Genomic DNA, 13,712 nt, shown 5'->3' with positions numbered 1-13,712 from the left:
ACCCAGAGGATTGGCTGAAGTCCACATTTATAACCATTCCAAAGAAATCTCACCCCAAAATATGCAACGAGTACCGACTTATTAGCTTGATGAGTCACGCCTTAAAAATTTTTCTGAAAATTATACATAGAACATACGAAAAATGCGAACAAGAAATGGGCGAAACACAATTTGGTTTTAAAGAAGCAAAAGGAACCAGAGAAGCACTATTCTGCGTACAAGTGTTGGTCCAAAAATGTAGAAGTGTCCATAAAGACGTTTTTATGTGCATCATCGACTACGAGAAGGCATTTGACACCGTACAACAGACAAGCTCATTGATATTTTGGCGTCAATTGGAATAGGGGGAAAAGAAATTAGATGCATTAAAAGTCTGTATTGGCACCAAACCGCACATGTTAATATCAACGGAGAAATGACGGAAGAAATATCTATATCCAAAGGAGTAAGACAGGGTTGTACTCTGTCCCCACTACTGTTTAATATATACTCGGAAAAAATATTCAAAGAAGCAATAAATAACACTAAAGAAGGAATCCTCATAAATAATGCTTATATAAACAATATCAGATAAGCAGACGATACTACACTAATAGCAGACAGCCTATCAGGTTTACAAAATCTTGTCACCAGACTAACTGCGTGTAGTGAAAGATATGGATTAAAATTAAACATCAAGAAAACTAAATATATGATAATAAGCAGAAAAAACAATTACGAAAACATGAATATAATAATTCACAACACTCCACTCGAGAGAGTGTCGAGCTTCAAATATCTCGGGTTCTCAATAAATGATCAGTGGAATAACTCCAAAGAAATTAAATGCCGGATAGAAATGGCAAGAGACGCCTTTCACAAATATAGAAAAGTTTTGACAAGTCATGATATTAACATCACAACAAAGACAAGGTTCATAAAAGCCTACATATGGCCAGTACTGTTATACGCAACGGAAGTATGGACTATAAAAGCAGTAGACGTCAAGCGATTAGAAGCATTCGAAATGTGGATATATCGGAGAATTCTTAAAATCCCATGGATAGCTCACGTGCCAAATGACGAGGTCCTACGCAGATTAAACAGAACAAGAGAACTCTTCAATCATATAAAAAGGAGAAGAATTGGTTATCTTGGGCATATAATTCGAAACTCAAAATACCACATTCTACAATCAATTCTACAAGCCAGTATAGAAGGAAAGCGTAGCAGAGGAAGACAAGAGATGTCCTGGCTCCAAAATATTCAACAATGGACAGAATTCCGAAATGCAGAAAATTTAATAAGTGTCGCAAGAAATAGGGAATTATTTTCTTATTCTGTCAATGATATATAAAATATTATACATGAAATGTAATATGGTCGCTAACATTCGAATATCGAATATGCAATAAAGAAGAAGAAATAGTCGACTACGACTTTTAGAAATTTTGCGGCTTATAATCGATTAATTTTACGTATCCCTAATTTAAATCAGCTGTTAAATATTTTTGTTTTGTTGTTTCTTGAATCACATAACAAAACAACATAATGACCACATTGGTTATAAGAAGAACATTTACTATTTATACCAAGCTATGGGCTAAACAGATTCCAAATAATTTAAAGGGAAGAAGTAAAAGTTCACAAGAGTGGCTCACGCGGCAACTTGCCGATCCTTATGTGGAGAAAGCCAAAATGATGAACTATCGTTGCCGAAGTGCTTTTAAACTGTTGGAAATCGATGAAAAATACAATATTATAAAACCGGGAGACTGTGTGATAGATTGTGGTGCTGCCCCGGGAAGCTGGACCCAAGTAGCAGTGGAGAAATGCAATGCAAATGGACGCATCGAAAAGAAGCCAAAAGGAGCAGTTTTCAGTATGGATTTGCTACATTTTCACAGTGTTCCGGTTAGCAATGAATGTGCACATACTATGTATTTCGTTAAAATAACAAACATTCCTTCTTTCAGGGAGCAACCATATTTGGTGGAATGGATTTTACAAAAGAAGAAAACAAACAACAACTTATAAAAGCCCTAAATGGTAGAAAAGTTAATTGTGTTCTGTCTGATATGGCACCAAACGCTACTGGGGTAAGAATTTTGGATCAAGAATCTATTGTAAATTTATGTTATGATGTCCTACGATTTGCCCTTGTGATGTCAGCGCCTCAGGCCAATCTGGTGGTTAAAGTATGGGATAACGGTGATGTTCCTAGAATGGAAAAGGACATCCAACGTTTTTATGAGAAGGTGAAAAGAGTAAAACCCAGATCTAGTCGGGACGATTCAGCTGAGCAGTTTTTTGTTGCTCGTGGTTTTAAAGGTCTAGAAAATATAATGAAAGCAGAAATAAAAGAAAAATAATGAATATCCACTATGAATGTTTTCTTTTTGAATGAAAAATTATCTAAGTTGCATAGGTAAATGTCATGTAGTTAAATGTTTACATATTCTCTTTGAACTTCGCGTAATTATAGTCCGACTCTATGTACATTTGTATCACCAATAAAACTAACATCAAGTTTGTTTTAATACAACTTTTTAATAATTTTATTCGAATATAAGATATTTACACTTCAAGGAATTATAAAATTAAAATGAGAAAAAGAATTGATATACATAGTAAGTAGTTAGAATATTGATTCTATATTATCATCTCCCGCGGTGGGGGTGCACAACAATTTATGCAATCTTCTTGTAGTGAGTTAAATGATCAATCATCCAGAATAACCATTTCGGTTGATCGGTAGGTGCCATATGTCCAGCATTACGTATCATAATCTCAATCAAATGTCCAGCATGTTTAGCATAACCGGCAATTTCATCATCAACCCGCCATATTTTACGTTCAGCAATCTTATACAAATCGGCATCTTTAAATTTCAAATGATTTAAAAAGTTACGAGTCAAGGGATAGGCTACAATTATATCCAACTGGCCATTATAAATGCACACAGTGTAATATTTTAAAAGTTCAGCTATCCAGGGTGCTACCGTGTCCATAACGTCACGTTTTAAGAACAATTCCACTTTGTTTTGTGTGTCCAAATCATGGAACGTTAGATTACCAACATGTATGGAACGTCTGGTTTCACTTGATTGTATAAAATCACCCATGATTTGACCGTAATTATCGCCTTTCGTGTGCAAGTAGTTATAATAATAGTTATATCCCGTGAGATTACTGAACAACGATCCATTGATCATATCACCATTTAGGAGATTGTCAAAGATATCAAATGCACAGTCCATATCGTGTTTTTCAATACACTTGATGCCAGCTGCTTCGGCGTCATGGAACTGCTTCAAGCCATGGTCATCAATTAAACCAAGTTGATATAAATAATCTCCATACTTTAGTTGATGGATGGGGTCAGATAGTCCATTTCCAATTGCTACTCCTTTCAAAGGGATGTGTACACGGGTATCAATGGAATTTTGCACCATGTGAATGTGATAAGCCAATGCTGGCACATATTTCCCAGCATATGATTCTCCTGTTATCCAAAATCCAGAATCTTGGCTCCACTGGAATAGTTCATACAATTGTTGCATGGCTTCATGTAAATTATGGCCGACATCTTTCTCATTTTTAGCGTATCCCTCGTCTCTATCCGTAAAGGAGAACCCAGTTCCAACTGGATTATCAATGAATATCAAGTTATGTGTCCTGCTCCAAGTGTAATTGCGTTTTTGCAATTTTCCATGATCGTCGAACTCGAATGGACCGTTCTCAGTGAATAGGCCAAAAAGGGATGATGCTCCCGGGCCGCCTTGCAGCCACAAAACCACAGGAGCATAGGCGCTATCATTTTCAGCTGGGAAATACCAGAAGAACATATTCGAGTTAAAACTAGGATTGACAGTTAGAAATCCTGCATAGCTTTTTACACCATGATATTGGGAACCAACAACCTTTGCTTTTTCTTGTATTGCAGATCTTGGAATAGATGCATTATTTATCAAGGGAGTTAGGAAAAGTGGCTCTCCGGGGTTTCCCCCATCTACATATTCGCGAAATCTCGGATAAGGGTTAATAAAACTTTTACGATATAGGGGGCGTTGTTCGGCATAAACCCACGAAACCAACAACAAACTCACCAACAAAAATAAATGGTGATTTGCACTTTTCATAATGGGAGAACTGCAAAAGAAAATGTAAGAAATAAAACAATGAACTGTACTAAATGATTTGTTGTTGCAACAAATGCATTTAAATTCATTCAACTGCAAAAATGATAATTACTTAAAGTTCCTTTTGATTAGATAAGAAAATACACCAAATACGCAAATACGCCTTCTTTGTGTAACTTCAACGCACCGACAAAAACAACAATAGTATGCACTTTGCAATATTTAGCCGGCTAATGGAACGATTATTCGGTCAGTGATGCCAGATTTGCCGATTTATCGGCATTTTGCCGATTTTTAGTCCAAAAAAATAGAAATGCCGATTTGCCGATTTTTACCTCTAAAATGCCGATTTTTAGTTAAGGCAACTTGTTCACATAAAATTTCTATTTTGTATGAAAATTGTGGTTGCTAGAACTAATTTGGTACAATAACAAAGACAACTTGTCGTATTGATTAATAATAACATTTTTTTAACATTTTATAAAAACAGTTTGAATTTTCTTGATTACCATAACGTGTACTTCAGTATATACGTTTAATTTTGAAAATAAATGTAAGTGCCTAGCTTCAATAAATCAAAGTTTTATAATAAATGGCACACAAGATTCATTTTTCGACATTATAAAGGAATACGAATGCTTTATAAACATAAACGAAAAACAACATGGTACAATTAAAAAAGGTAACCTTATGCAAACATATGATTACATTTTTTTTTTTTTAAATATAGCTTTGACAACATCTCATTGTCAAAAATAATTGTATGTAAAATCCATGTGTGTGTGTGTCAAACACATATAAAATGCCATTTGAAGAAAAACATAAGTTCTTCGATACTGAAAATTCTAAACAAAAAATTTTTTGGCGAATACCATTGATGTTTGCATCGGGAATAATTTAGTTTTGTAAAAAAATTGGCTGAAGTTGGTGAGAATGCTATCAAAACTGCCGGTGCTCATCAGACTTTATTGGAAATCGTTATTGTCTCTACCAAATTTTCTGGCAAGGCTTTATGCTTATTGACTGTTGAAACCCTATTGCAGATCCTCATCGACCCCTTTGAAGATTCCACCCGTATCGGTCGTGCTGTTACTGTTCCAGCTCTCCTCTCCGCCGTGTCAACCAAACTATCTGATTTTTGTGCACTGGCGCCCGTGGAATTTTCGTCAGAAACATTAAGACCATTACATACTAATTGGTTAAAGGTTTCTCAAACTCATGGGCTCTCAAGAATATCCGTGTATTGGAACGTCAAGTCGTCTAATCCAACCGATAAATGCTACGTTTTTTAATATTATATACAGTTCGTTATATGTTATCCTTTTTAAATAAATCAATGATAAAACAAATAATGGTCTTCGAGGTGAGACATAGGCAATGCGTTCAACCAAATCTCCAGACTTTCGGCAGAATCTCTTTTCCCTTTTTCAATTAGAATCTGATAAATATGTATGTATTTACATCAAGCATAAGTAAATAAACAAATATTGTTTTTGTTTTTCATGTAGGGTTGGATTTGACAGGCTAAATTACAGAAAATGCCAGGGGTGCGGGTGTTAACTTTAAAATGAGGTTACCTTTCTTTATTCTACCATGGAAAAGCAAGAATCAAATTTCAAAAATTTGTTTAAAGATAAAAACGTAGAGTTGGAAAACAATGTGTGAATTAATTGGCCTGTTCCTTTACTTTTGAAAATGGTAAAACCGGCAAAAGTAGTAAAAGTTGTAAACTGCTCTCATATGAATTGTATTGTGTCAGAAGTAAAGGAACGCTTTTCGAGTAAAAAGTGGTAAAACTTGAAGATTCTTGAACGTGAAGGAACAAAGCTAATATGTGCAAATTCTGAATCATTATTTCCTATTTTGTCAAAATTTATTAAACATGTTTTAGTCTTGCCACATTCTTCAGCAAATGTAGAAAGAGTTTCTAGCCAAGTAAATTTAAATAAAAACAAGTGCCGAGATCGATTAGTTAGGGACTCGATGGAAGGAATTCTCTTTACTAAAGACTACTTAAAATTAAATAAGTCTAACCCCCATTATTATAAGTCTTCTTTTGTTATAGTTTGGATTTACCGAACAGATTTATAGCGTTCAGATTAACTAAAAGTTAAAAGTGATTATGGAATTTCAAGGAGGAGCTTCTTTTCATTAACTTTCGATGGGAAAATTATATTTTTAATGCCTCCAAATTAGTTAATTTTGCATTTTCAAATCCATCAGATAGTAAAAGAACACATGTAATAATGGCCCTAACTGTTATAATATTGTCATTAAAAATGATTTGTTACAAAACTTTAATTCAAATATTTATTACAGAAATTTAATTAAATCGTAAACCAACATTTCAAAATTCCAATACAACTAGTAAGAAAGTGTCAGTCGGCTTTGCCGAGGGAGGTACCCGAAGGAATAGACAAATAAAGTCCATATTCGTACCTAATCTATATCTTGTAGACATATTAGGATGTGTAAAGTACTAAATCGACTAAATCAGTCGCTCCTTTCAAGAGTTATCGCGCGTACAATTTTTCCGAACATTTTTGGACTTTTGTGTGGGAGGTTCCCGAAGGAGTGGACCGATTGAGTACGTATTGGAACCCCATCTACATCTGGTAAACATTTCACGATGTGCAAAGTATGGACCAAATAGGTTACTCCCCTCAAGAGTTATCTTACGCACAAATTTTTCGAACTTTTGTGGGAGAGGTACCTGAAGGAGTGGACCGATATTGCCCATCTTCGTACTTAAACTAAGTTTGGACAAAATATTACAAAAGCCAAACCTTGGAAAAATCGGCTCATCCGTTCGAAAGTTATCGTGCGCAGCAGTCAGCCAGACAGACAGACGGGCGGACATTGCTAAATCGACTCCAAATTGTCTGAAACACATTTCGTGGTTGTTGGTTTACGAATTGTTAATTGTTTTGTTGCACTTAAAATTTCTTTTTTAACTTATGCTTATTAAATATAGCATTAATTTGAACTGAAATAAACGTTATTTAATTTGCCGATTTTTTGCCGATTTTGCCGCCCGAAAAGTGCCGATTTTCGACCAAACTTATCTGGCATCCCTGTGTTCGGTTGTTCTTCTGCATTGAACTAGTAAAAAAACAACTCTCTAAAATGAACTCCAGGGACCACATTTTCAGTCTAAAGGCCAAACCTATAACTCTGCGTGTTGCGTGTGCGTTCAAAAAAAAATACATGTATTTCAAGTTGAAATATGTACATGTATTTTGTTTTTGTATTTTTGAACGCACACGCAACACGCAGAGTTATAGGTTTGGCCCTAAAACTATAGTTTTTACATATGGTCTGTTCCAGAACTGCAAGAATCTACTATTTTTTCCGTTAACGTAAAGGGAAAAATGTTATCGTGGTAAAAAATAGTAGCTTCTTGCAGGTTTGGAACAGAGCTATATACACATATACTGAACATAAGACCATGTTTATATTACAGCCTTTTGCAGGGTTAACCTTCTTAATGAGGATTTATTTGACGTATACGCAAGAGAATTGACGTTTGAAACCCAGTGAGTTTGTTAAATCCGGTTATATATAAACGTACTGTATGTTTTAAAAACTATTGTTTATGAACATAATTGGTTTGTTCCAGTACTGCAAGAATCTACTAATTTTTACTATTTTTTCCGATAACATAAAGGAAAAAATGTTATCGTAGTAAAAAATAGTAGCTTCTTGCAGGTTCTGGAACAGAGCATATTGTTTATGAACATAATAGGCCTGTACGATAACTCCGCAAGTGAAAAGTACTTGCAAGTACTCGGCAAGTTCTCAGTAACCTCTCTCCACTAATTTTACTCTCTCGAAGCTAAATATTTGCAGATTGTTATCGAACAGCGATTTGCCAACACTTGCAAGAAGTCAGCGGATTTGATAAACAAGAAGAAGTTGGCGGAAATGATTAAATAAATAAATAATAAAATAAAAAAAATAGTCACCACAAACTACAAAATAAGTTGTTTTAATTACATTATCGTGTTTTATAGTTTATTTAATTTTTTCCCCTTTTTTATTTCTATTTGTTTTAATAACCAAACCATGGTTTAATAAGAAATGTTAGCTAAAGCTTTGTGCCAGTTTAAATTTTTTCTTTCGAATATTCCTAAAACTTTAAAACAATATACACAATCTGTGTATGTCAGTGTAATATTTGAATAATATGCCAAACAATTTTAAAAACAATCGAATTGAATGATTTTTAAAATTGTTTTAAGAACATTTGTATGGAAGAAATTCTTCAGATTTGTATTGGAATAAACATTTAATCATATCCGCAATTCGATTATGTGGAGAAACAATGGCACTTCATTCATTTTTCGCGTTTTTTATAAAATGCTCAAAAAAGATATTATAAACAAACACACTTGTTGCTTTTGTGTTTACTGATTTTGAAGTAATAGGAATTCAGGAAACACCAGGGCTCTACAGATTGGTTTCATTTAAATCTATCTCTTTACTTATACCATGAACCAAACGTTTGTTTATGTTTTTGCCAAGAAGTCCGCCACAAAGAATTCGAATTTAAATCAGCTGATCAAACTTGCAAATTCTTACAAGAAATATTTTCCTTGCAAAAACTTGTAAACAAAACTCTCCAAAATTCTCTTACAATTGTCTCCAAATTCGCTCTCTTTTACTTTACAAGTTTATTATTGAACAGCATTTTGTAAAAGTTTGTGCAAATTTGTACAAACTTTTGGGTTATCGTACAGACCTAAATGCTTGGTTTACATTTACGAAATCCACTCGATTTCAACTGTCAAATCCATAGGTTAAACGTCAAATGAAATCCAGATGAGATTTCATTTGACGTTTGAGCTATGGAATTGACAGTTGAAATCGAGTGGATTTCGTAAATGTAAACTTAGCAAAACAAAATATTTTGTGGTTGCTGGACGGTTTGACACTTATCGATATTTCCGAAAAATCGACAGTCAAAGCTGATCGTGTGTACCCCGCTTTCTGTCATGTTCATACTAGCATTTGAATCACGTTGTTCGCTCTCTTAATTACGCACACGAATTAACCCATTCATACGACATGGTGCACAATTCATAGCAACATGATTCATATTTTCTAGGGATAAGTAAAATCGACTTCGGTTAATCGATTATTAGCCGTAAAATTTGTAATAATTGTAGTCGACTATTGACTCTGCGAAAACCGGATAATCGATTATTCTTAATCGACTTTCGAATATTATTTGTAGTCAACAATTAGTGGTAATCTATTATTATTTGTAGTCGAGTCATAGACTAATTAATGTAGAGACAAAGAATGGCTCTCACCATTTATCTGCGGCGAAACAGATGTCGTTTACGCATGTTTGTGGTTTGAGTGACAGCTACTTGTTTCACTCAAACGAAAACTCCTAAAAATATTAACATTTACGAACTATATGCCTATCAAAAAGAGTGGCGTAGTTAATTTCATATGTAAAGTACATTTTAAAGTGGCGAAGTTTGCAAACAAAGACCCTAATTGGTAGAAAAACAAATAAATTGTTTTCGAAGTTGAGTCATTTGACTAGCCCCAGTCTGGCTTGTGTCAGATGACTAGCCCCAAATCGATTCGTGCGACATCTGGTTGAGAATGAGAGCGTTCGTAGTCTCTACTTAATTAGTCTATGGTCGAGTATTAATCGTGATCGACTATTAGTCGTAGTTGACGATTGGGTGTGCTAAAACCGCGTAATCAACGGTACTTTTTTGTATACATATAACCATCACGGATTGCATCAACGAAAATGGTCGATTATATTTGATTATAATCGGTTTTCGGTGGTTAACGATTAATCGAAAGTCGACTTCTATGACACTCTCAAATAATCGACTAACCGAAAATCGAGTTTTGAGTTTTTCACGAAAACCGAATAATCGAAAAACCGATAATTGCATTTCACTGCGTATCCCTAATATTTTCAGCTTTGTTCCTTTACTTTTTTAAAGCATAGTACACACGGTCCAACAAAACTGACAGTCATCGAGGTCTATTTCGTTAATATCAAAGTCTAGGTGAATAATTTCTTTCCTAATCACTAAATTATACCTTAAATGTTGTATTTCAATCATTTTTAGCTAACAAAAAGTTTTTATTTGCCAGAAAATTGCCGTAAAAGTACGTTGACAGTCAGTTTTGTTGGACCGTGTGTACTATGCTTAATGGTAAGAGTGGTAAAAGAGAAAAGTGTCGAAATTGTTCAAAATTGCTCTCTCATGCACATTTTTACCAGAAAAGTAAAGGAACGGAAAAATGGTAGATCTGGCAGCAATGTCAAAAAGAAATAAAAGTAAGCACCCTCAGTAAATAAAACCATGAAAATATGAATCATGTTGCTATGAATTGTGTACCATGTCGTATGAACGGGCTAATTCGTGTACGTAATTATTAGACAGCGGAATCCTATGCAAATGCATATATGGTTAGGATGGTCGTAGAGAAAATCTGATTAGACAGAAACTCGTTTTATTACAAAATAAAACGAATTAGGCCCAGAAATTTTTGCATATATTGCATATCGTGCATATTTTGACATATTTTTACATATCTGCATAAAATGAGCATATGCAAAACCATATGCAAAATTATATTCAAGGATTTGTGGTCTAATTATCCCACCAAAATGGCTGACATTTGGTATTAAGTCTTCGTTAGGGGTATGCAACTTTACAACTGAAATCTGTCCACATAGGTCCACGTCTTCATATAGCCCCCATAGAACGGTACCTACCGATATTCGGTATTTTGAAAGTTGTAGCCTCAATATCCCACCGAAATGACTGAAAATTGGTATTTAGTCTTCGTTGGGGTATAAAACACTCCACCTGAAATTTGTCGGCATAGGTCCACGTCTTCATATAGCCCTCATAGAACGGTACGGATTTCTGGTATTTTGAAGGTTGTGCCCTCAATATCCCTCCGAAATAGCTGAAATTTGGTATTAAGTCTTGGTTGGGGGTATAAAACTTTCTACCTGAAATTTATCGGTATAGGTCAACGTCTTCATATAGCCCCCATAGAATGGTACCTCCCGATTTTCGGTATTTTGAAGTTTGTGGCCTCAATATCCCTCCGAAATGGCTGAAATTTGGGATTAAGTCTTCCTTGGGGGTATAATTTATTTAGCCCTCATAGAACGATACCTCCCGATTTTGGTATTTTGAAGGTTGTGGCTGTGGTTATACATTTCTCTATTTTTTGACTTGTCTGAAGAGAATTTTAAACAGAAAAATTGTACACACAAACATTTTTGTACCTATTATTGAAATATTTGTTGCATAAGAAAATACGCATAATTTTGCATATGTCATATGTCTCGATTGCAATGTAATCAGAAGCCAAAAATATGCCCAGTCCCAAAATTTGACATGAATCGGACCGAAAATAGGGGTTGCATAAAATTCCGCTGTCTAGTAATTATTAGACTTGTGTCGTTCATGAACGAACCGGTTCAAAGGAACGACTCCGTGAAAAGAACGAACGGATTCGTATCCAGCACATTCTTTTATATCGTTCATTTAGATCCCTGATGGCCAAGACATTGCAGCTTACAAAATTAGCAGCAGAACCATCACCTTTAGTTTTAAAGATTTTAAAGATTTAACTTATTGAGCCTTTCATTTACAAACGTTAAAATTAGATAGAGTTGTTATAATATTATGTAAAACTTAAGATTTGTTAGGGATTTGTTTTTGACGATTATTAAAAAAAAACGCTAAAACCACGAAAAAACGCTGCATGTGCATTGACCTGGCATACTCTGTAATGATTTGATTGGCCAATCCATGGTTTTTTTTTTTGTCACACATTGCTCTAAGAATTTATTGCCGTTAGGTTTGCATTGCATTGTTTGGGCACATGTGTGTGTAACGTGATTTGGTAAACTCGTTTTGTTTTCGAGAATGAAAAAACACTTCTTGTTGAGCGTTGGTTGGAGGCAGTCGATTGTTCTTTTGGTGTCGGACGAAAAAGAGAACACTTGATATTGAGCGTTGATTAGAGGCAGTCGGTTATTAGTTATTTGTCGGACGATCAAGGAAAAAAAGACTTCTTGTTGAGTGTTGAACACGTAGTGTTTGAGAATGTGAATAAAGACAATTTCTTAAAGAATTGACAGCTTAAAATAATTAAATAAAATTGTCTTAACCTGAAGTTTGAATTAAACATGAGGAAAAAGAAGAGAAAAAGAAAAGACTTAATATTGTGCGTTGGCTAGAGGCAGTCGGTTAATATTGAATTGTCAGACAACCGAGAAAATAAAAAAAATCATTGTGGAGGTCTATTCATAATAAACATTGTTGGTGAATGAGTTTGAGTTATATGCATATGAGAAAAAAAAATCGAAGAAATTAAAAATAACAAAAGAACCTCTGAGATGAACTAGCCAAATAAAGCCTTACTAAAATAGACTACTGCAGCAACACAAGAAAAAATTTATAAAAAAAAAAACTTAACCAGAGAAAAACAATGATTAAGAGATGCTGCACTGTATATATAAAAACAACAAAATAAAAAAAAGAAGAAACTCAAAATTCAATAATAGCAAACAAACAAAAAAAAGGTACAGTCGCCATCACGAAATAAAAACAAAAGCAACTACATAAAATCAGTACAACAGCTGAATAAATATTTTTAACCCAAACTACTACCATATCACCAATCAAAAGCAGAATAAGGAGGATGTCGATATAAGGAAATGCGGTGCAAATTAGTCTGTTTAAGTATATAGTATATAGAATTAACTAACTATAAGCTTTATATGAAAGTTAACATGAATTATCCCCTCTGTCTTAATTACAATAATAATTGTTAAAGCTTTGAATATGAAAACTTAAATTCTTTTATTATTGAAAGAGAGAGTAGCTGTACCATGGGCGGTGTTGAGTAACAGCGTTGGTTACCGTAATGTTGGGTAGGTAAAGGTGAACGGTAAAATTTTATTGGGGTAACTGTTAAAATTGTGAGTGTGTAAGTTACCATAGGCGTACTTTTAGGGCGGGAAAAATGCACTCCATGTGACAACTACATCGGTCACAAATGAGTTGAAGATGTTCGTTTCTCAGGCCAACTGCATGTGTATTTGTTATATAATTGAATTATGTGGTTTTGATATAATAGGCATGTAACCTCCTACGTTACGAGGCGATAACCCGGGATACAGTAACCTCGCCACGGCAGAGCTAGCCGATTAGAACTTGAAACATGCCCTGTATTCGAGATTGTCGAAAATAATTGTTGATCATTTTTTGTATTGACTCGCTCGTAACATAGATGGCGCCCAACATGGGGCCTTGATTGTTGAATTCAAAGCCAAAGTTTACCCTACCTTTAAACTGGCTGACGTCAAAGTCACATAGTAAGAAAACGTTGTAGATTTTAGGGTAAGCTTGGGCCGTGAATTAACAACATAAATTTAACATGAGATCGAATTGAAACAACCTACATACATTTTTCTTTAACATGGCTGAGGATAGATGTTTCCTTCGAAGGATCATTTAAATCCAGCCATTACATTTCTGAACTTCTTTAAATCTTCAACACACTCAATTTTGTCTGCTGGCGGTC

At 34.5% G+C, this 13,712-nt stretch overlaps 2 protein-coding genes across 2 annotated transcripts; one reads left to right on the top strand and one right to left on the bottom strand.

The window, feature by feature from the left end:
- Positions 1 to 1,474: 1,474 nt before the first annotated feature.
- Positions 1,475 to 2,361, top strand: Mrm2 (Mitochondrial rRNA methyltransferase 2). The gene is made up of 2 exons (XM_073989659.1): positions 1,475 to 1,893; positions 1,956 to 2,361. The coding sequence occupies exons 1-2, from the start codon at positions 1,531 to 1,533 to the stop codon at positions 2,349 to 2,351; spliced, it is 759 nt and encodes a 252-aa protein (XP_073845760.1). The 5' UTR covers positions 1,475 to 1,530; the 3' UTR covers positions 2,352 to 2,361.
- Positions 2,362 to 2,509: 148 nt separating this feature from the next.
- Positions 2,510 to 4,371, bottom strand: LOC141405377 (venom serine carboxypeptidase). Its single transcript, XM_073989648.1, has 2 exons — positions 4,234 to 4,371; positions 2,510 to 4,131 (listed from the first exon to the last, which is right to left on the bottom strand). Exon 2 carries the CDS (start codon positions 4,119 to 4,121, stop codon positions 2,670 to 2,672), a length of 1,452 nt encoding a protein of 483 aa, XP_073845749.1. The 5' UTR covers positions 4,122 to 4,131; positions 4,234 to 4,371; the 3' UTR covers positions 2,510 to 2,669.
- Positions 4,372 to 13,712: the final 9,341 nt, after the last annotated feature.

This window comes from Musca autumnalis, unplaced genomic scaffold, assembly GCF_047663935.1.
Source record: "Musca autumnalis isolate F117 unplaced genomic scaffold, ASM4766393v1 scaffold_1, whole genome shotgun sequence".
NCBI classification, from domain to species: Eukaryota; Metazoa; Arthropoda; class Insecta; order Diptera; family Muscidae; genus Musca; species Musca autumnalis.
Note: the sequence above shows the minus strand (reverse complement) of the source record. Positions and strands in the feature narration are given on the sequence as shown.

Coding starts and splice junctions, on each gene's coding strand:
- Mrm2 (XM_073989659.1), top strand. CDS start 1,531: ATGACCACATTGGTTATAAGAAGAACATTTACTATTTATACCAAGCTA. Junction 1,894..1,955: donor TACATTTTCACAGTGTTCCG/GTTAGCAATGAA, acceptor TCCTTCTTTCAG/GGAGCAACCATATTTGGTGG.
- LOC141405377 (XM_073989648.1), bottom strand. CDS start 4,121: ATGAAAAGTGCAAATCACCATTTATTTTTGTTGGTGAGTTTGTTGTTG.